The sequence below is a fragment of the Myripristis murdjan genome, chromosome 3 (assembly GCF_902150065.1).
Source record: "Myripristis murdjan chromosome 3, fMyrMur1.1, whole genome shotgun sequence".
NCBI lineage: Eukaryota > Metazoa > Chordata > Actinopteri > Holocentriformes > Holocentridae > Myripristis > Myripristis murdjan.
In genome coordinates this window covers 41,957,202-41,979,480 of record NC_043982.1, presented here as the reverse complement: position 1 = coordinate 41,979,480, position 22,279 = coordinate 41,957,202, and the positions used below count along the sequence as shown (strand labels likewise).

At 40.2% G+C, this 22,279-nt stretch overlaps 1 protein-coding gene across 10 annotated transcripts in view; it reads left to right on the top strand.

Moving 5' to 3' along the window:
- The window catches only part of madd (MAP-kinase activating death domain), a 65,230-nt gene continuing 42,951 nt past the window's right edge, over positions 1 to 22,279 (top strand). For 8 of the 10 annotated variants that reach the window (XM_030081374.1, XM_030081397.1, XM_030081366.1 and 5 more), the window contains exons 1-7: positions 1 to 362; positions 8,497 to 8,712; positions 10,521 to 11,165; positions 15,625 to 15,928; positions 17,447 to 17,578; positions 17,818 to 17,931; positions 20,578 to 20,658. In XM_030081374.1, coding sequence (XP_029937234.1) covers positions 8,654 to 8,712; positions 10,521 to 11,165; positions 15,625 to 15,928; positions 17,447 to 17,578; positions 17,818 to 17,931; positions 20,578 to 20,658 — 1,335 coding nt within the window. In that variant the 5' untranslated portion in view covers positions 1 to 362; positions 8,497 to 8,653. Of the gene's footprint in view, positions 363 to 8,496; positions 8,713 to 10,520; positions 11,166 to 15,624; positions 15,929 to 17,446; positions 17,579 to 17,817; positions 17,932 to 20,577; positions 20,659 to 21,010; positions 21,020 to 22,279 lie in introns of all 10 variants that reach the window. The other 2 variants (XM_030081339.1, XM_030081390.1) reach the window with 2 other exon arrangements.

Sequence of the window (22,279 nt, the reverse complement as noted above, 5' to 3'; positions counted from 1 at the left end):
CTGGCTGCGGTGTTAGCGGATGAGGAGGATGTTGTGAGGACGGTCTGTGGCTTTGACTGACTGACTGACTGACTGCCTGCACCGCGCAGCCACCAACAGCCAGACCCCCGAGTCTGCATCAGGTCACGGCGCCGCGGAGCTCACCTGACGCGCTGCCCTCATTTTATTTCACAGCTGTCGATGTCAAGACGCGTCCATGATAGACTGTAATGTGAGAAAGGAGCTCTCAGTCGACACCGTCCGCTGCCTCTCCGTTTCTGTCTCTGTCACCGAGCGAGGAGGACACCGACACCCAGGCCGTTATCAGCAGCTGGCTTCGCAGCGAGCGGTTAGCATAGCGGCTAACATGCTAATGTGAACAGGTAAGGATATTTCCTGTGTATGGTCTCATATTTGTAACCCATCCACTGCCAGTGCACCGTGTCGCGTCACAGATTTGATTTATTTACTGTTATGGATGTGAATATTTGGTTTAAACGGTGCGCTTGTGAGACAAATCTGTCAAACCGCCGTTAGCCGCTAGTTAGCCGTGCTAGCATAATCCATCCGTGACGTACGACACTACCGAGCTAGCGGACGTGGAGGCGAGAGGATGCATCGCAAAGGGTGATGGTTTAGGACGAGATAAGGCCAACCAAAAAGAAGGACATAAAGAAGGACATATAAAATAGCATCATTTGTGTGGTCTGCTATTCTGGTAGTAACAAATGACTTTGTATTCTTTAATATCGATGTTAGTGTCATCGCATCCCGGCTGGAGCGTGACACCAGCTAATCTCCATACTAACTACCAGCTAACCTGCTAGCTAGCTCAGGTAGGATTTGTGCTATATTAACTATTATCGTCTGCTGATTTTAGCGAAATGTTGCCGTGGCAACATTTGGTTGAAGCCCTGTTTCACGGTGACTTCATCATTTCTTCAAGCTTTTCCTTACATTTTTGACACATATCAATCCTAACCTGCGACACAAAAATGATCGCTATCCTCCATCTAGTTATGACATGTGTCAAGGCTGCTCAGACCAGGCAATTAAGTCGGCTGTCAGTGGATTGTAGGTGATGTGGTAGTTAGTAAGGATAATCGTATGTAAATTAAACCATAGATGTTTGTGACCATACGGTGAACAGCAGAATATGTATATGTGTTTACTAGGGATGTAACGCTTCAATAAACCACTTTTTGCTTTGTTTTTCGGTTTTTGGGTCACGATTTCGGGTTCGGTTCGGTTTGTTTTGTGCATCAGGGAAAAAAAAACATACTCTTTCCAGTGTTCACTGTAATTTCTCTTGTTAGCAAATATATATACATATATATGTATGTGTATATATGTATATGTACACACACACACACACACACACACACACATATATACACACACATACATATACACACGTGTATATATATGTGTGTATATATCTATGTATGTATATATATATGTGTGTGTGTGTGTGTGTATATATATATACACACACACACACACATACACACACACACACACACACACACACACACACACACACACACACACATATATATATATATATATATACATTGGATTGAGAGATTTGGGATAATATAAAATCAATAAATATCTCTCAAGGGCAAGCAAACATAAAAATACTTTCAGTGTATTCATTAATTCATCAGCTCAGTGTCTGGTGAGACGGCTCTTTTACAGCGGATGTGTGTGTGTAATCCTGCACCTTGTAGGGTGTGTTGTGTGTTGATCAGTTTGTTTGTTTTTTTGTATTTGTTTTACATCCCTAATATATGAATATTAGGGCTGCACGATATGGACAGAATTTCATATCTCGATATTTATGCCAAATATCAAATATATACACAATACATTTGATATAACTATGGGTTCACACATATGAAAGTGTGAAAATTAACCATTCCTCAAAAAACAGAATGATAATACCAAGTAGATGTGGAAGATGCAGTCACTTCAAGTATTTTATTGATACAGGCCAATCACTGTCCATAGCTGCATTAAAATAAATTCAAAATAAAATAAAATCAAACATTTTCCTGTGGTCTCTGCCTCTATACAACTCTTCAACAAAATTTTAACTGTGACAACAGTGAATATTGAGCACCTTTCAAATCACTCCCTTAGGCTAACCCTAAATTTGATATCATTCATATTGTCTCCTTTTGAGATATTAACATTACCCATGTTCATATCTAGATAACAATATAATAATATATTGTTCAGCCTTAATATATATGATGGTTTTGCATCACATAGCAGATCTTACAAAGTAAGCAAGCGCAGGCAGAGCTGTGTGCTTGGAGACAGCCTTGTTACAGGCTAAACACTGATGACATGAGGTGAGACAGGATCAATTTCTTGTCCCTGAAGGAAAATTTGTCATGGATGTTGAGGCCACAGCACGAAAGACCTAAAAACAGCCAAATAAACTGCCAGTAAACAGCATCACAGCACAGATGTATGTCCGGTGTTATGTGTGCATCTTGATGATCAGTCCTGTTCGCAGTTTCATACTGTGTGTAATGCAGTCTGTCAGTATGGATTATTATATAGATAGAGAGGAAAATGTGGCTCTGTTGGCGGAGGCGTGGTTAGACGAGAGGTCCGTGCTATGATGTGTGTTAACCAGTTTTATTGACAGGAGACCAAGGTTGTTGTTGTGTCTGTTCAGCCTGCACCCTGGGGCGTTGTGCCATCTACCTGATGGGAGGAGATGGGCCTCCATGTTGAGTCTGGGGGTTTACTGGCAGACAGGACTTTTGCCAAACCTGCTTTTCACCTGCCATCATTAGTGCTCGTGTAGCAATGCCAAATCATGCAAATTAATAAACAAACTAGAGGAAGGCGGACTAAAAATAAGTCCTTTTAAATATAATCATCAGAGGAGTACCAATGGCAGCACATGTTGCTGTCATCAGTATATGAACAAGTGTTTTTGGGCATATGGTTTGAATGCTGCTGGGAAGAAAACAACATATTATATAAAGTGCTCCTGCAAGAGTTAAGAATGAATCCCTCCATAAACTACTCTTTAGCCCTTTCACTATTTGTGCGGTCTTTTTAACCAAGAAGGCAATTATTCCTACAGACTGTATTTCTTGCATTCTCACCATTCATTGTGACTGGCAAGAAATGCTATCCATGTTGGACGCCTATGAATCATATCTCTCCCCTCAGTGCTTACATAACCAACGAGTGCTGCCTGCAGACCACTCTGACCGGATTCATCTGTTGTTTTACCGTGCACCATTATTTAGCCTGCGAAGATTCAGTTGTGAATGTGACTCCTTATCTCCTTTTGTATGGAGGAAAATGAGGTTTCGGTATTTAGCTCTTCTCATTCACCAGTCGACAGTGAATTGGCTGGCTCAGTCTTGTCTCTCTCATCTGAAAATAAAAGAGCTCGGGCCTGTATCCTAACACTAGCTGATCTGGCCTCTGGCTCTGCTTCATCCTCTACTGCTTCATAAAACAGACATATAGCGAACCTCCAGGAAGCGTTCATGCTGCCAGCCTGAGGCCTGCATGTTGATCTGTGGACCTTTTTTATGGCTTTGCAAAACAAAAAGGGCTCGCTTTTCTGTATAGGCCAGCTTTCATTGTAATGTCGTGATATGGCATACGTGTTGTCTTTTCCTGGCTTTAAAAGCTGCATTACAGTAAAGAAATGCAATTTTCTGAACTCATTAGACTGTTCTAGCTGTTTTATTATTTGTATCTACCTGCATAGTCATAACATCCATATTGCTAATGACTGTTAAGCACCAACAGTCCCTACTACAGTATCGTTAAAATATTGATATATGAGGTATTTGGTCAGAGACATTGTGATAGTTGATTTTGTCCATATTGCCCAAGCCTATTTGACTGTTAGAATAATGCATGCTATATACTTAAGCATGGCAGGACAGAGCATGCCAGTTGTGAGCACCTCCCACCAACATGCTCAGCATTATACAGCACACAGAGGAGTAGAGAATACATTGAATATTGTCCCTGTTTTAAATCCGCCCAGCCTCAAATATGTTCTGCCACAGGTCTCTGAGAAGTAGTGCTCATCTGTGATCACTGCTCTCTCTCATTCGTCATGATCTGAAAGCTGATCTGAAATGCAGTAGGAGGCTGGCATGCTTGTGTAGTTTTTAAATAATTTAAGAAAACACGAGGAGTGCTGACATTTACCTGAATCAACAAGACTCGTTTCAAGACGCCATGTGGCTTTTTTTGGATCGTGTCCTTCTCCCGATGACATGGCACAAATCATCAAATACTGTCGCACTGGCTGTTTTTTTAGTCGTGCCATTGATTACTGACCTCAACTTTTATTATGTGGGACACTGCAGATTTCCTTCTAGCACATTTTTTGTAGCATTTGTCAACTTAATTGGCATGAAAATAAAATTAAAAACATAACACCCTGCTTTGATAATTCATGATTGAATTTAAGTGCTTTGATTATCTTAATTTCATTTGCCTGTCTTTTATACTACAACCAAGACATGCTGTTTTTTTTTTTTTATTATTATTATAATGGCATAATTCTCTTTGTTGGTGTTGGTTTATGTGCTAAAAGTGTTATTTTGGGAGCTGTTTTGCTATGGAAGTGAATGAAGAGATAGAAATACAGTACTGTGGATTAGCAGCCACCAAACTCAAATGTCCGTAAGGGATTAGTGCATATTGATTTTAATGCCATTTTATTTTAATTTCATCTTCAAGCTGTTAGACTTTTGCTCCAACATTCAAAAGGTTTGAGTGTTGATTATTAATAGGGGTTGGAAAAAATCAATACATCATTGTATTGTGATATTTTGTATGGCAATATTGTACCAATACACAGACTCAAAGTGTCAATATTGTATCGCCAACAATCGGTGTAACATTTATGGCGGGTTTTTCTGACAGAGTTTGTCAGTCTGTCCCATTTTTCTGCAGTAAAAATGACTGAGGTGAGATGAATAGAATGAAAACTTTATCTTATCAGATAAAACATGACTAGTTTTCCCTTGGGCACATAGTTTGCAGTTTAAAAGGTAACATCCCAATATATCACAATACATGTTTCCACAAAACTCAGCATATTGCAAATTGTTTAAAATTGCAGTACTAGTATCGTGATAATATTGTACTATGGGGCCTTTGGTGAATCGCACCCCTAATGATTAATATCACTTTTTTTTTGTCCCCCTCAAGTGTAATTTGATCGTAACTAGAGCTACTGAACACCTAGTCATCTTTACATTTTAAATGTCCAACATTTTCAAACAGTGTACTTTTTAATTGTATTCCCTTCATATTACTATCAGAATAACTGGAATTCATAATCACCCAATGTCAAACTTAAAGATCCATTAACTTAATGATGTGCAGATAACAGCCTTTGGGAAACGCTGGCAAATTGCTGTGGTTGGAGTGTTTGTCTTTCTGGGTGGATTTTCTGTGGGACAGCTAAGTGTAGTATTTATTGCTGTCAGACCTATAGCCTCAGAACTGACCAACAGCCTTTACTCTGACTTCATGTCACGACACTGCGGTCCATGCAGATCCTCTCGTTAGAGCATGCCACACTGATTAGATCAAGTCTTTTTTTCCCAGGCACATGCTGGAGCTGCTGATGTGGACTTGTCCTGGCTGACATGTTTTGTGTACCTCATTGTCTCAGATTTACCATGTCTAATAAAACAGCAAATGCATTCAAAATGTTATTTTATTGTATTATTGTTTTTTTGGAAGATGTTGGCTAGCTATTAGCAATATACCCCTGTATATCCCGGCTTGTGTTGTTGTTTGGTGCTGTATTTTTTTAGGAGTGTAAATCACAAGGTTCACTGTATGATATCATATTGATTCTTTGGACAGTGATAAAGTATTTATCGATACCTTAAAGTCACCCATGATACAATTCTGATTCCACTCATTTGCCCATTCAACACCACCATTTACATTACAATGCTGTGTTTTTGTTTTAGGTGCTTGGCCAAGTTCGTCACATTTCCTGAGTATTTAATCTGGTACTGGCGTTGTTTGCATCTAGCATGTGATTTGTCAGTTGACCCGTATTTTCTCTGAAATCCACAATATTTTCACACTGCTGACTTATTCTCGAGAGGAGAGTAGATATCCCTTTTGTCCCTTTCTTGTCTGCGGCTGCCGTTATCTGCCTGGCGCTGGCACTATTTTAACGTTCAGGAGTGCGGTGTGCTTGGACGGAAATGGATTGTGACACAGATGCGCCATGGGATTTTCAAAATAAAGGTGTATCCCTAAGATGGCTATATGGATCAGTATTTTCACTTAGTATCAGTTATATTGATCCAGATTGATGGATTGATATACCCCTAGTATTTTTCTTGCTCCCATTGGCTAATCTCTATGCATCCTCAACATTTTGCTCTTTGCTTTGCTACTGCATTCTCACAGTTGTTCTGTCCAGCTTGAACTCTAACCCACAGATGCATGCTGCAAGTTTAGGGCTGTTCTCTGAGGAAAAACAAAATTAAGTAGGATTACATTAGGCAAGGTGAGGTTTACCCTGCATGTCTGCAGGGGGTCAAAGTACAACAAAATTTCCTATGCAGAGCAGTAACACATTAGAACTTGTAACATGAAATTATCTGCTGAATGGAATATTTGAATGCGTTGAAATCATTTTGTTTTCAGTCTCAGCTTCAAATACTGTCTGTCGAGCCGAGTCTAGCCTAATCCCTGCAGGCTGGTGTTTCCTTGCTGTTGTTTTTCAAATAAGTGGATTATGTGAGTCTCATTGCCTTAACAAGGGTCTGTCCAGATGCACCGTTGCTTTGAGCTGATTAACCTATCAGTGTTGATGGTGTGGCTTTGTTCGACTTCAGTGCAGCCTGCGCACTCGAGCACTACTGCCTAATCATATCTGTACATGACACAGCGCAGATAGGAATATGGAGCCTCAGTTTAATTGGTGACATTGCCTCTGGCGGTCACTGTAGCAGCTGTAGTTGAGATTTATGCTGGTAGTGAGCTGCTGATTGTTTGTACACATTTTCCTCTGTGTTAACGTAGAGGAAGAAATCCATCCTGAGTTGTCCAGTTAATAAATCGAAGAGGGCTGTACTGGTCATAGTACAAGCTTGGTGTGGAGCTTATTCCACATCCCCTTACCCCAAGCACCCTAAGCTGCTTACCTCACCAGGGAGCCTCTATTGAAAAACCTTCATAGTTCATGAAAACAAAACAGACAAAACAAAAAAACAAACAAACCAAAAAATCATGTTGTAATAATTGTCCTTTCAGAGGTGATATAAATGGAAAAATCTAAGCTAAAATGCGGGTAAATAAAAACTATTAGCAAAATACCATGCATTGCAGGGTCTGTTGGGTTGCTTGGTTTGGTGTTTTTCTTATTTCTGCAGATTACTGGTGACATGTATGCAGTGTGATGAATAAGAATTGCAGATGTGGGCTTGTCAAATCTGACATGTTTTGTGCTCCTCATCCTTTGTCTCATTGTCTCTGACTTCTGACATGTCTGACTGATGGAGCGGGCCGCACTGTTAATTGAAGACAGTTTCTAATCATTAGCCAGACATCATTATCAACGTCTTCCAGTGCTCTCAAAGAAAAAAAATCCACCCTAAATCAGTTGAATACAATTAGAAAAATCTGCAGTTGGCAGTGTACTTCGAGATGTATTCTTCTTATTGCAGGTAACTGGTGAAATGTCGATGATGTGACATCACACCGATATTTTCAGCATAGCTTTAGCTGCTTTGGAGTTTAATTTTTTTTTTTTTTTAACTATCTGTAAGGGTTTTACCATCACACAGGGGGAGATGCATCATCAAAGAGGCAGAGATACCAGTCTCTCCATTGACAGTAACCTCAGTTGAACAGAATGCATTGCAGCCACTGTTTGTACTGTGGCAGATTTGTCACTGGTAACATTTGTAGTACAACCTCCTCCTTGATGGCTTTTTTTTTTTTTTTTAATTTGTTTGAACAACTGGGCAGGGCACACCGCAGCATTGTGCTTTCTCCACTCCTGTTTTCTCGGCCAGAAGCTCTTACTTCGCTCTCTCTATGAATTTCTACACCTACACGCCCCCTCTCTGGGTGGTTGTTGAAAGGCATTGTGGGAAGGTAGTAGATGAGAAATGTTTCGGTGGTGTGCGTACACCAAAAAAGTGTATATTACAACACAGTATCACAGGGTGGATTGTTCTTTTTTTTTAATACAGTAATCTGCACTAGTGAGTTGTGAGCTGAATTTCACTGCTACAGACAGAAGTAGAATTTTAAGTATGTTTAGATATTTGTTAAAAATGTCAAACCCTATAAGATGTGATGGTGTGATATGTAATTTAACATGTCAGATGCTGCTTGGTTGTTTACGCAAAACCTGCAACTGTCTGTTTTGATTAATAAGCAATAAACATTTTACTTTGACCTCAGGAAAAACATGCAGTAAAACAGATTGTTGAAGTTTTAAGAAGGTTTTGTTATGTTTTTCTTATTTTACAGGTACAAATATTTTCATGCATCGCAATGTTCATCGGGGAGCCGAGTTTCACCACTACATCTAAACGTTCCCGGTTGTGATTGGAAAGCAGCCACTGACTCCAGAGGGAATACATGTATGTCCTAGATGCGGTGACGTAAAGGACGTGGTCATTCCAAAATGGAGAAAAAGAAAATGTGCCCCCGCCTTCTGGACTACCTGGTGGTAGTCGGAGCCAGGTAAGAAAACTTATAAATGTTGAATTCATGTCATATGGGAAATGTGTTATATACATACCTCCTGTTTATTTCAAAAAAGAAAAAAAGGTGTTTGTAAATATTACTTTGAATATTGGGGTTTGACAGTGGAATTTCTCAGAATTGTTGAATTTGACATCACCAATGATAGTCACGTGTGGAATATTATATTTACTTTTGAAATCAAGCAAAATAAATGATTTTCATCACATACATTGTTATGTGATTGTAATTGGCAGGATGGAGCTGAACAGATGAATCTGCATGCCCGTGTTATTTGCTCTAGCAGGTTGGACTAGGCCCCTCCTGTTCAGACAGAAACAACTGTTTATTTAATATGGAGCGGGTTTGATACGATGACAAACACAGGAGCGTCTTTGAGGCTCAGTGGTTGTAGGTCTATCAAATGGTGTCCAGGGGCATTTTGGTCTGCGACCATTGATTACACCCTTTGGAAATCCGAAATCAACTGAGAGGCTCCAGATAAATTTTTGCACTTGTGAGTTGGTGTGGTGATGCCAGGCTAGAGCCGAGCTACCACATGCATAACGTTTGCTGCAACTCAGACTGCAGAAAAAATCAGTTATTACGTTTAACTTCATATGACATTAAACTCATGGACACTTCAAAGTTGTTTCTTGAACCTTCAAAGCTGTTCCAGCCATTATTTCCGTATGAGGGGAATGCAGCATAACACATTGTTTTATGCAGTGGCCTACTTGCCCAGTAATTGCAGAGGTTACAAATACACACATTGATATCTGACTGCAGTCTTCTGTTTGCCACTGAGTAGCTCTGAGTAGAGGATTAAGGACTATACCAGAGGTTTTGCATGTTTAGTGTTATATCTACATAATGTATACAGTTCACTTTCCACTAATCTTTTCCCAAAGCAAGCAGTGTTTTTTTACTGTGTTATCATTTATCCTACCTTTTATCTAGCCATTGGTTTCCATTCACTCCACTACAATATGAAAAAGAACTTCATATTTTTTCACACCAGTATTCTATCAGTGTAATAAAGTCCTCCACTTTGTTTTCCTAAAAGCAGCAGCACTGCTGTGTGTTGATGACTTGAATTGCTTGAAACTGGTGTGGAGTGAAATGGTCTCTTCACTAGAAACTAGTCCCTGGGGAAATGTTTGCTTCACACAGTGAATTATCAGTTTTGTTTTATGAATGGTGGTTATGTTGTTAGCCACAGAGGCAAACATTAGCTATGAGCTGGGTGTATCAAACAAAAATTCATATTTGAAAATGGAGGGATTTTGATTATATGTTGTGAAATCCAACTCCCCCCCCAATGAATTGCAAAATGGCTTATTGACATGTAAAATTGGTAAATGGGTAAATTGGATAAATGGGTCAAACATTCAAAATGACTGTTGTGGTCCTTTTTAAGGCCAATTTGACAGTTGATGGGGAGAGGAGGATGTTTATTGTTAACGTCTTCTGTGACCAAATGTTCTGAGTCAGTCCACAAATTTGAACTGACAAATTTATAATTACAAAGGTTTCTCCTTTCACTGCTGGGCAAAAGTGAAAGCTGTGTTAGATGATACACTAGTTGTGAAGGACAGTGTGCCTCATGAAGTGATTCTTTTACTACTTCATGACCGATTAAAATTCAGTTTTCTTCGCATTAGCACTTTACAATAAAACAAACATCTTGAAACGTCTCTGTGATGACCTGTGTGCTGCTTTTAATTATATTCAAGCCTCTCTGTATTAGCTTGGTTCTCTGTTTCATTAAAACCAAATAAACAAAAAGAACTGTTCATATCCTCCAGGCAACCAAGTAGTGACAGTGTGGCCCAGACTCCTCAGCTCCTCCGCCGCTACCCTCTGGAGGACCATCATGACTTCCCACTCCCACCAGACGTGGTGTTCTTCTGCCAGCCAGAGGGCTGCCTGAGTGTACGCCAGCGCAGGGTCAGCCTGCGTGACGACGCCTCCTTTGTTTTCACGCTGACCGACAAGGACTCAGGAATCACCCGCTATGGAATCTGTGTCAACTTCTACCGCTCTTTTCAGCGAGGGCATCACCGCAGTCGTGGGGACAAGAGCGCCCACACGGAGGCCGCAGCGCAAGGGGCGGAAACCACAAGCGAAGGATCTGATGGCAGCGGTGGAGGCCCACCCTCCTCATCATTGTCGCCACCCGCCGGCGCTGACTCGGCACCTCTGCCTGCCTCTGGGACGGAGAGTGGACCGCCAGGTGGCGAAGCAAACACCGCCAAGTCCCCGCGGCACAAGCGAAGCGCCGCTAAGGCGGCAGCCAGGAACCGCAACAGCACGCTGACCTCACTGTGCATCCTCAGCCACTACCCCTTCTTCTCCACCTTCAGGGAATGTCTGTATATTCTCAAGAGGCTGGTGGACTGCTGCAGTCAGAGGCTGACACAGCGCGCTGGGCTCCCCCGCGCCACCCAGAGGTGAGGCTCAGGACTGCATGTATAGTATGCAGTAGGATTGTAGATTTTTGAACGTTTTATTAAATGATTGGTCAGTAACATTAATGATTAAGTAATCTATCAACAAATTTTAAACAGTTTTGCCAGGAAATAGTGTACATCAGGTATTGATAAAATGTTAATTGCAACCAGAGTTTATGAATTAATCACAAAAAAAAATAGTATGCAGCATCTTCTGTATCACCATTCCTTGAATGTTTTTTTTTTAAACTGTTATTTCTTATTTGTGCACAAAATCAAAATCAGTCATAATATTTTTGACCGAAGACCATGGTATCGATACTGTGACATTTTTGTAAGGATGACTGTTGGCGCTTTCACAAAATATTTACAAAATGAGAGTTTTGGCAAAACTGTCATTGGTAATGTGGATATGATGACCAAGCAGGTAGAGATAAATGCGATCCAAAAAATGGCAGCCTTTTCCTGTCTAACCCTAACCCTAACAAGGCAGAGGCAACACTTAGGCCATATCTCAGTATGATATCCAAAATTCCAGACAGTGTATAGTCTTACAATATTGATATAACATTCATATATTGCCCAACCCTAATTCATATGCCAAGTCAATGTTGTGAACAGAAACCTGATATATTCTACTGCAAAGTATTCTACAGTGATATAGGCACACCAACATGGAAACATGGCCAATGAACAGAAAGTATTTTGCATGACTGTCCTATACCGATCCAGTCTTTAACAACTCATGTAAACCAGTCATATTGTAGGCATTCACCAGCTAGGTTTTCTGGTGCCAATTCTCATTTCATTATGTGTATGTTATTTTAACAGTGCATTTCATCTAAGCTTTCTACTAACAACGGTATGTCACCATAAAGTCATCAGGATGTAGCACTGAGTTTAGCAGATGAGTGAGATTACCCTGCATTTTTCTCTGCATCAATTTGCAAACATGAACATCTCTGGAGAAATCATTCACAGTGTTGTTAGGAAGGGATTAAAATATCTGTCAGATTTCAGTATTTGAAATTGTACTGCTGTTGACGTGGTATTTCCCGTATCAAATGTAATAAACATGCATGGCTGGGAGCAGCTCTTGAAATCTTCAAAAATATCTAAATTTTTCTAAGTTTTCAAGGTTAGTAAAGTTTGGATGAGAACAAAGCAGATCAGTTTCTGCCTTTACAGCGTTACCACTGATGTTTGCCGTCACGCTTCCTCTCCTCCACCTGCTTGTTTGATTGTTGACCTGCTGTGTGTATGTCTACGATGCAAAGTAAATACAGGAGCCTCGACTGTGGTTCCACTCAGTTATGTTGGCCATCTGTAGCCTGTGTCGTGTTTTGGCACTACCCTTTATGATAACACACTTCACACTGATAACAAATAATGGCATCCAAAACTAGAAAATGCACTTGGGCGAGTGCAGATCCGGTATTTACCTTCTCCCAATAGTGTGGTATGTCTCCGTTCTGTCAGCTGGTCGGATATGGCACACACTCAGTAAAATCAGCTGAACCACCAACACTGGTTGTGTTACGTCTGCAGTAGCTAGACGGATCTGAGACGGATGGTGCACTTTGGAAGGGCTTTGAATTTACAAGAGTGTGACTTATATGTCATTTCACTCAGTACTGCTGAAATAGTATTTTTATAGCCGAGTTTTAACATAAGAGTCTATTGCACTTCCATGTCTGATTTCCCCACATATTGTCAGTTTACCAAACATGGCGCTGAGGCGAATGACGCAAATTACAGCACAGTCATAGCCATGTTTCTGTTTGTCCTTGTATCTATTTTATCAACTCTTGCTTAGCTAAGAACCAACCTTTCTACAGAACGTTTTGAGACGTCGTGCTCACTTTGATGTCGGGCATGCTAGTGCTAGGTATTCAGAGGATTGCAAACTCATGGTTCAGATCTTACCATGGTTTTTGAGCCAGGGGTTCGATGATTTTTCTGATCAGTAAAAAAATAAAATACATAAAAAAGAGACAAATCTCCTAGTTTTTTTTTAAGTTCCTGCATCTTCAGGCTTCTGACGCACTTCACTACATGTCTTAGCCAGCTCAGCCAGGCATGTTGTATATTTCTTTTGTCAGGAAAATGATGAGGCTACTGAAAACTGCCATCATTTGGCTTGTAACAAGTTATGCCAGCGTCAGTTGATGATAACAGATATCTGTGGCATAACTCCCTGTTGTAAAATATTTGTTTTATTTGTGAGTTTTTTGATTTCTATATGATCAGAGAAAGGAAAATAGTAAATTTCCCATCGTCCCTTGCATTACTTGTGCTTCCTCATTATGTAATGTTGCCATAGTAACGGGAGCATTGCCAGTTTAACACTTTCGATATGGAATAAAAATAAGTCTAAACTCGATGATTTTGACTGTGTTTATAATGTCGGTGTGTGGTGGATTGACTGGTCTATCAGGCTAAAAATGTTCTTTGTATTTGGAATGGTTGCAGTGGTCTTTAATGATTAATTTTGAGTATTTTTGAATGAACCATGTGGTAATGAGGAGACCATTTATTTCTTACTGGCGTAAGAAGCATGCCACTCATGTAAGTTGATTGCTGATGTTTAGAAGGTGCACATGATTCCTCAGCAGTCATCTATTTATAGCTTCAGAATCAGTGCAGCTTTTCCCCACATCACTGCAGAGGATTGTAGCAGAGAATAATGCAGTTAATCTCACACCTTCTTCTTTATTCCACCTTAGCAATCAGATCTGCATCCGCATATCATCGGTACTGGATTATGTGGTTTCTTGGTGCCTCTTTGGAAGGCCGAACAGACCTGTTCTTTTCCCGACATGGTTGGTTGTCATGTGGCATGGCAATGACAGGGACTGAGGAGAGCCATTGCATAATGGCTGTGAGGGTTTTAATGTTGTGGCGAGGCTGACAGATTGAGGTCTCTGGCTGCCGTTGGGTAGCAGCTGCAGTTGGTGGGAGGGCTCCAAACAGCTAATGATTTATCTCCCTCCTTGCCACACACACACCGAGCACACACTCCAGAGAGGCTTTAGTAGAGAGTAGAGTGGAGTATTTCTCATCAATATATCGGCAATTACTTAAGAGCCTCTCCTGTGTTTTGATCTCATTTGTTCATCATATTAATGACTACGCACAGTGTGCTGAGGCCTCATGGTGGCACTTGTTTGTAGCAATAAAATGAGCCAAGTATTTACTTTAAATTTATTTAGGTTAACTATTTATATGCACATTTTGAATTTATGCCTAAGAAAACCTTAATAAAACACTTGAAAAGCGCTAGTACTCCCAAAATATGCTTAAAATTTATGCATTTGGATGAGGTAGATAAGTTGGTGAATTGAATATGGAAAAAATGCTGATGGAAGATGCACAGTAACCATGACGTAGCAGGGAACTATGTCATCTGTTTCTGCGTCAGACAATAACCAAGGGAATAGAGGAGACTACTACGCTGCTCTGAACTTTTCTGAGTGGGGGTGTGGTGTTGAGGATCGCCGTCCTTGCAGAGAATGCATTCCTTTCCCAGATTAATCCCTATTAATTTACTACAGAACTACCAAAGAGCCACAATACTTATTCTGGGAATAATGGCTGACTTCAGGTGTCTAACACCAACATCATTTGCTGAATTGGAATGATCACAAGGGAGGCGTTCTGTGGCAGGGGGCGATGTAAGACAGGACACCGGGCTCCCAGACATACGGTCGCATGGCGTCTGATAGTAACAGCAGCCATTTCAGTTGCATAAAATGGGCCATTGCATAGCCTCTCCGGTGTCACTTAGTTGCATTTACAGCTATATCTTACTGACAGAGGACTGTAATAACCCCTGTTCCCACAGCAAGGAGGTCATTAAGGCTCTCGTGCTTCTGTTAGACTGTCAACATTTGATTACATAGCATTACAACACCCATTTCTTGGTAATTCAGGTAATCAGGGCTCTACAGTTGTGAGTATTGCATTCACATTTGCTGCTAAAATAGATATGTGCAATCTAGAAAAATAATTTATGAACACGGTGTGTGTGTGTAAAGACTACAGTGTACAGTGATCTGTGGTTACAATTGTGAATGTATTGAATGGAATTGTATCAAAAGACAACACAGCTGTGATTACTAAACGACAGCAGAATGTGAAGTGGTAACATTACATTACCTTTTGGTGGTAATTAATGTTCATTAACAAACTCATTTTTCACCATGCTCCTAAATCTCTTTGGATGCTCTTAAGTTGTTGTTTTTTTTTTTTCATGTAGGACCACACGTACTCCTTGGAAAAAAGTTAGTATAGAGCCCTTATAATGTAGTTGGCGGAAGCCCAATTTCATTTGCATTATCTTTTGCTGAATTTTTTGAATTGTGCTCAAAATATGCAAAACACCTTGGATGGAAGCGTAGCTAATGATGTGTAATGCGAGTTCTTATTTTTTCATATCCCCTCATCTTGTGCTTGTCAGAGACACCATGTGGCGGGTGTTCACTGGGGCACTGTCAGTGGAAGAGAAAGGCAGTCAGCTGCTGGCCGACCTGCGAGAGATTGAGTCCTGGGTGTACCGGCTGCTGCGTTCACCAGTACCGGTGGCGGGTCAGAGGCGTGTGGATGTGGAGGTGCTGCCCCATGAACTCAAGCGTCCACTCACCTTCGCCCTGCCTGACAACTCGCGCTTCTGCATGGTCGACTTCCCCCTGCATCTGCCACTGGAGCTGCTGGGCGTGGACGCCTGTCTGCAGGTGCTCAGCTGTGTCCTGCTGGAGCACAAGGTAAGGGCACACACGGCAGAGAGGTCTGGATGTAAAGGGTCTCTTATCAGGCTTCCTGCAGGCCTGCCACTCCTTGCTTTCTCCAGTGATTTTTAAGCTGGAAGGAGAGAAGTGTAGTTGTTTCAAGGAGAATGGACAAAAAAGCTTTATTTAGTATATTGCAATTGGCCAGTGGTTTTCTCTACAGTGCAGCTATGTGTCCCTGCCTGGGGGAAGGGCTTTTTCAAAGACTTTCAGGAAAGAAATGCCTTGGGCAACCTTCATCAGACATTTTCTATTAGATGCTGGCTAGCTGAAGCCATTTCAGTGAAGCGTGAAAAAATATGATGGAGGAGAACAAAGCTGCGTGTGCCGCATGACTGATGGGAAATACTCAATGACCTCTTCAGAGCTGTCTTGTTTGACATCAGGGCTTGCACAACAGGCTTCTCCAGATGTTTCTGGCTATTTTTAAATGAGAGGGATGTAAGTGCAGGTGTGCTGTGCTTTTGTCAATCTTACTTCACAGTGAAAGTGTTATGTCAGCTCATTTGTGTTGATGTTGAATTTAAAACTTAACTTCACAGGGTGTTGTCACACTGATGAAAGCACTGATGGCATGACACCCAGGGCCGGTCCATCATTATGTTGTCTTTCTAGATTCTAGAGCAGACATGTCAGATCTGGCTGTGGGCCAAATTAGGCCTGTGAGCACATCTCATCCGGCCCCCAAGATGTTTAGGAGTGAAAGGGAAAAAAACAAACATATTTTTTAATAAATATAAAAAAACTACATTTTCTTTTAAATTATGTATCTCTATCTCTATCTCTATCTCTATATCTATATCTATATCTATATCTATATATCTATATATCTATATCTATCTATCTATATATAGATATAGATATATAGATAGATAGATATAGATATATAGATATCTATCTATCTATCTATCTATCTCTCTCTCTCTCTATATCTATATATAGAGAGATAGATATAGATAGATAGATAGATATATGTATATATACCTAGCACTACAAACTATTCATCAGCTGTATAAGTAAAGTCAGAGCCTGAAGGCTCGTTGTTGTACCTTAGTTTAGCAAAGATGCTGTCCAAAAATTTGAAGATTGGTAGAATTTTTCAAGAAAGAACGAAAGAGCAGTTTTTTTCTTCTGAAAGGTAAATAGCAAACCTGTCTGCTGTATATTTGTCGCATTTTCTCTTCTCCTTTATGTAATTTTACATTTTGTGTTATTTTCATGAACCAACAAGCAATTTCTCATTGATTGGTCGGCTACAAATTGATTGATTTTAAAAATAACAAATCAGAAAGTAGCCTAAAATATCCATGTGTCAGTGTCAGTCATATTGATGTTAACAAAAAATAACCCAGTTCCCATGAAGGTATCATTTGATCGAATGCCGCCTGCTACCTGATGTCAGTCTGACACTCCTGATATAGAGTCTGTCTGTCTGTATGTGATTCGACAGCATGTGATAGTAGTCTTTTTCCTTATGTGTTTTTCTTGTCACAGGTTGTTCTTCAGTCCCGAGATTACAACGCCCTGTCTATGAGTGTCATGGCGTTTGTGGCCATGATCTACCCTCTGGAGTACATGTTCCCTGTCATCCCCTTACTGCCGACATGCATGGCATCAGCTGAGCAGGTAAGCAGGCGGAAACATACTTGCAACTCCGATGATACTGGTTGTCGCAGTAGACAGCCGTGTACAGAGGAAGATGGTGTTTTAGGTTCATTTATCACATTCAGTAATTATTTTACAAAGGTGGATTCCCTTTATGTAATCTGCAGTTCCACCGGAAGTTCAGTTTAACAGGGAATGCTGTGATGTGAGTCTGTTATGGTGACGGTGAAATGCAATTGATCAGTCTCCTCTCTCCACAGCTCCTCCTCGCCCCTACTCCTTACATCATAGGTGTCCCAGCGAGCTTCTTCCTCTACAAATCTGACTTCAAAATGCCAGATGATGTGTGGCTTGTGGACCTGGACAGCAACAAGGTCAGCAGTTCTCTTTTACTTTTACTCTTTTACTCTTTCTCCCCCTTGTGACCAGCTTTTTATTTGTTTCCTTACTGCTTTGTGAAATAAGCATATCCATTGGTTAATGTGTAATGTGTGTGGGAATTTCCATCTGAGAATAAGCAGTGTTTCCCATGCATAGCTGATATTGTGGTGGCCGGCCAAATATCGCAACTGACCTCCACAATTTTGTTTTTTTTGTGAAATGGGCCAACTAATATTGAATGTTGTATCTGTATCTCCCCTTTTGCGTGTGCCAGGCTGCTCGTACTCCTCCCTACAGCTACACACACACACACACCTGTCCCAATGTATGATCCCTATGTAGATAATAAAATTGGTTGGAGTCAAACTTTTTTTCTGTGAGAGAAGTTCTGTGAGAGAAATGCTGCCTAAATTGTGAAAATCAAAAGGACAGTGAAACATAAAATTCTACAATTTGCTCCAGACTGGCAACTGTTAGTAACAGTGTTTGTAAACAGGTAGACAGGTAAACAAGCAGACACTCGGTGCTGCTTAAAACTCCCCGACATTCAGAAATAGTTAAAATGGGTGCAGTGCAAAAACTGTTAATACTGTAGGAAATTTCGCTGGTAAATGAAGGCAGTTGCTCTCCATTCGATGTTTCGTCTCCACCCACCCCTTTTACATTGTCCGCTAATGGGAAACACTGATAAGGATTTTCTTGGCTGCAGTCAATACAGTAAAGAGAATCCTTTCCTGATGGCTTAATAAGTTAAGGGATGAGTTGTCATTCAATAGGACGACATTTGACTGGCATGGTATATGAACATCAGTGTCTCATGTTATCACTGTCACTGTCACTTGGGACCAAAACTGTCTCTGGCCACTCAGAAAACATGTGGTCAGTATTTCTGAATGGTGCTCTGCTACTCTATTAACAGAATGCTTCTTATTTTGTCTGATTTGTTAACACTGAGACTGAATTTACAGATCGTGCCTGATTCATCTCGTGTGTTGGATCTCTGTGCTTGTCTGGTTGGAGATGGAAAGGGAACGTGTGGACTAAGATTTGATATCAGGAACCAGCGCCAATTAGGCACTGTTTTCTGATTGAACAGAACTGAAATATTCATACACCTCTCCGTCATTTCCATATAGAGTCCAGTGTAATAATGCTCCCTAACAGCAGTTGTAACAATGACATGGAGAGTGTCGTATCCTGTTTATGAAGATTTTAATTGTAGAGAGAAAAAAATCCTGCAGCATTCAGAACTGTAGACTAACTTGGCTGATGCAGACAGAAACACAGATCAATATGGCACAGGTGAATGTTATGTGTATTAGATGATGATACAACTACAGCCCTTAATCAATACATGCAACTCCAGCATGATGTTAATTTGAAGCAGTACAGTGTGATTGACAGCTTCAGCAAAGGTAGCAAAACGGTTGAATTTAACCTTAAAATCTAACACACAAGTGGACAGCTACCTGAATCACAAATAACACAGTCAAAAATCCCATTAAAAAAGTAGCTGTAATGCTTATATAAACAAATGGTAGAACACTGTTGATTAAAGTTATGTAGCTGAGACCAACCACACAGTCAGGTGGCTCCTGGATGCCTGAACATTTCAGCAGAAGATCAGTGTTTTTTTTTTTTTTTTTTTTTTTGGGTCTGTCAGTTTCAATTCAGTTCAGTTTTACTGTATTACAGTATGGGGACTTACATTAATTTCCATTTCATGTATTTTGTAATTGCTGTATGCCAAAAACTGCATACTGACTGACAGAGTGCTCTTGTTAGGAAAATAGTGCTCGTGCTTTGGTGGAAATATCTAATTTTGACTCATGCTTACAGTGTTTTGATAGTTTTGATGCATTCTGGGCATGAAACTAACTGTGGTGCCAAGCTGCATGTTGGTGCAGAAAGTTGTGTGAAAAGCTTTGAATTAGTGAACTGCATATTGAGAAATACTTGGCCCCAGTGCCAGTCCATTCACAATGGGTTTTGTTGTAAAACACTGGAAGCTTGTGCTGAGCTCAAAGAGAAAAATGTCAGAAATCACAGATGCCCTTTAAGTAACGGGTATTGATACAGCTTCACTATCTCAGGATCACAGTCACACGCCCAAATGCTATTGGATTACCGATAAAATGCACTGATAAGCATTGGTATCAGCAGGAATGCTCCGGTCTGGATTTTTCTGATCTTGGAAATGATTTTTTTTTCTCTTCAGGATCAGCCAATACCAATGCCATTTTTTTCTCTACATAACTGACAAATGAGGTTTATGGTGTTGTAATTTTTTTGTGAATGAGATTTCCTTTCTTCATATATTGAATATTGCATTTTTTCAGTTATTTTCTGGCACAGTATCAGCATTTCAAACCAGAGACGACATGACCATGAAGCTTGTGGAGCAGCATTTGGCCTCTGCATTTTGCGTTGGTTTCCATATTTTAAGCATATTTTCTCCACATCAGCCAATTTGGAGATCCCCAGTTGAGTCATTTGGAATAAAAACTAGCTGTTTTTAAATTGATGGCTGATCTATTTGAGCAGCCTGGACCAGAGAGTCCCTATTTGGGACTTAAAGATTTGTTTTCTCCAATCTGTGAATATAAAACCAAAGTTAGACTTTCTCTTTTCCTCTGCAGGTCATAGCACCCACCAGTGCAGAAATTCTCCCACCTCTGCCAGAGCCTGAATCGAGCGAACTTAAGAAACATCTAAAGCAGGTAAGCAGTTTGTCAAAGCTAATTGGAACCTCTTTGATATATATTTTTATTCTGCCACACCATAGTTGTCAAGGCTCTTCTACCCTGATACTGCTTAAGGACAGACCTGTGATGTTTCTCTATAACTGCTAATTGATCACTTTATATGAGTTTGAAACTTCTTTTTCAGCCTTATGAAGAGTAGGGACTGGGCATAACTGTGCCTTCCAACTTCAGCAGAGTTGTATGTACAGTGTATGGAGTGTGGCAGCATTTGAATTAAATGTTGTAGTGCACTAACAGAAATGAGTTTTTTTTTTCTTTCTTTGTGTCTCTTCCTTTCTTTCTTTTTTCTTCTCTCTGCATGCACTAGCTCTTGAAGGTAAAAACAGATATACTAGGTCCCTGCCAACCTAGTAAAAGCTTTAGTAACAGCAACAGTAGTAACTAACTTGCCCCTCTAACCTGAGAATCCAACATAACCTCAGAATCTGGTTCTGATTCATAGAAAAACCTCTCTTTCCCTTTGATTCCACACTGCGAGCAACCTGATCAAAAAGTTGATGCAGTAAATAATGATCAGAGAAGCTTGGCTGACGTGGACAGTCACCAAGCCGTCAGCTGAGACAAGTTATCCACAGCTGAACTTCTTACAGTCAACAGCCGATCACATTTCTGTGCTTTCTTGTTGCACCACCAGTGTGGCTTTGTTTCATAAACAAATATTCCACTTGGCAAGTGCAAAGTCAGTGGCAAGTTGATTACAGCTATTCAAAGCATCCCAGTTCTTGGCAGCCATTTATTCAAAATATTAATGGAATAAATATTTCAAAATTTATGCTTGGATAAGCATTGCATCCACTGAGCTCAGGGTTCAAGATTCAAGTTTGTGGTTGCAAACATCCACATATCAGACAAATAATTTACGTGGAAGTGAAATGGATTACATTTTAAATTTAAAAAAAAAAAAATCTTGTAACATATAAAACATGGACATGGATATAGAAAAATAAAAATAAAACAACAGAAAATAAGGGCAAGAATTTATGGTGATGTATAAATTACATTTATTTTTGTTTCCTATTCATAACTTTGGAGTTGCTTGCAGTGTGATCAAGCAGGCCTTCCTACTTTGTTGCCTTACATTTTTTTTTTTTTGTTTATTTATTTATTTATTTATTTTTTATGGCACTTAAGAAATTAATTTAATTGGGACATTAGTGTTATCAAGGAACCTCTTGTTAACTTTGAAGTGGGCTTAGCTTGCCCAAGCTTCAGCAAAAACATCTTATGTTGCTTCAGGTATGAGGTCATGACTGTATATAGGGCTGCACAATTAATAGAATTTTATTTCAGATACAATTTTGGCTTCCCATAATTGTGAATACCAGAAAATCAACCCTAAATGATTTTTTAGCAGTGTTGCTCTGGCTTCATTGGACTTTCTCTGATGTTGTATATCAAATCAAGCGCTCCTTTTTACCCCCCTGGCAGCAGAGGGTGCTGCCCTGGTGCTAGTTTAGCCAAATATATGTAACAATGGAAGGATTGTTACTTTACTACTTACTTTTACTTTTCTACCTTCTGTGAAAGCTGAACAGTGGTGGGAAAAAGAACGTCTGGTCGACAGAAAAGATAAGAC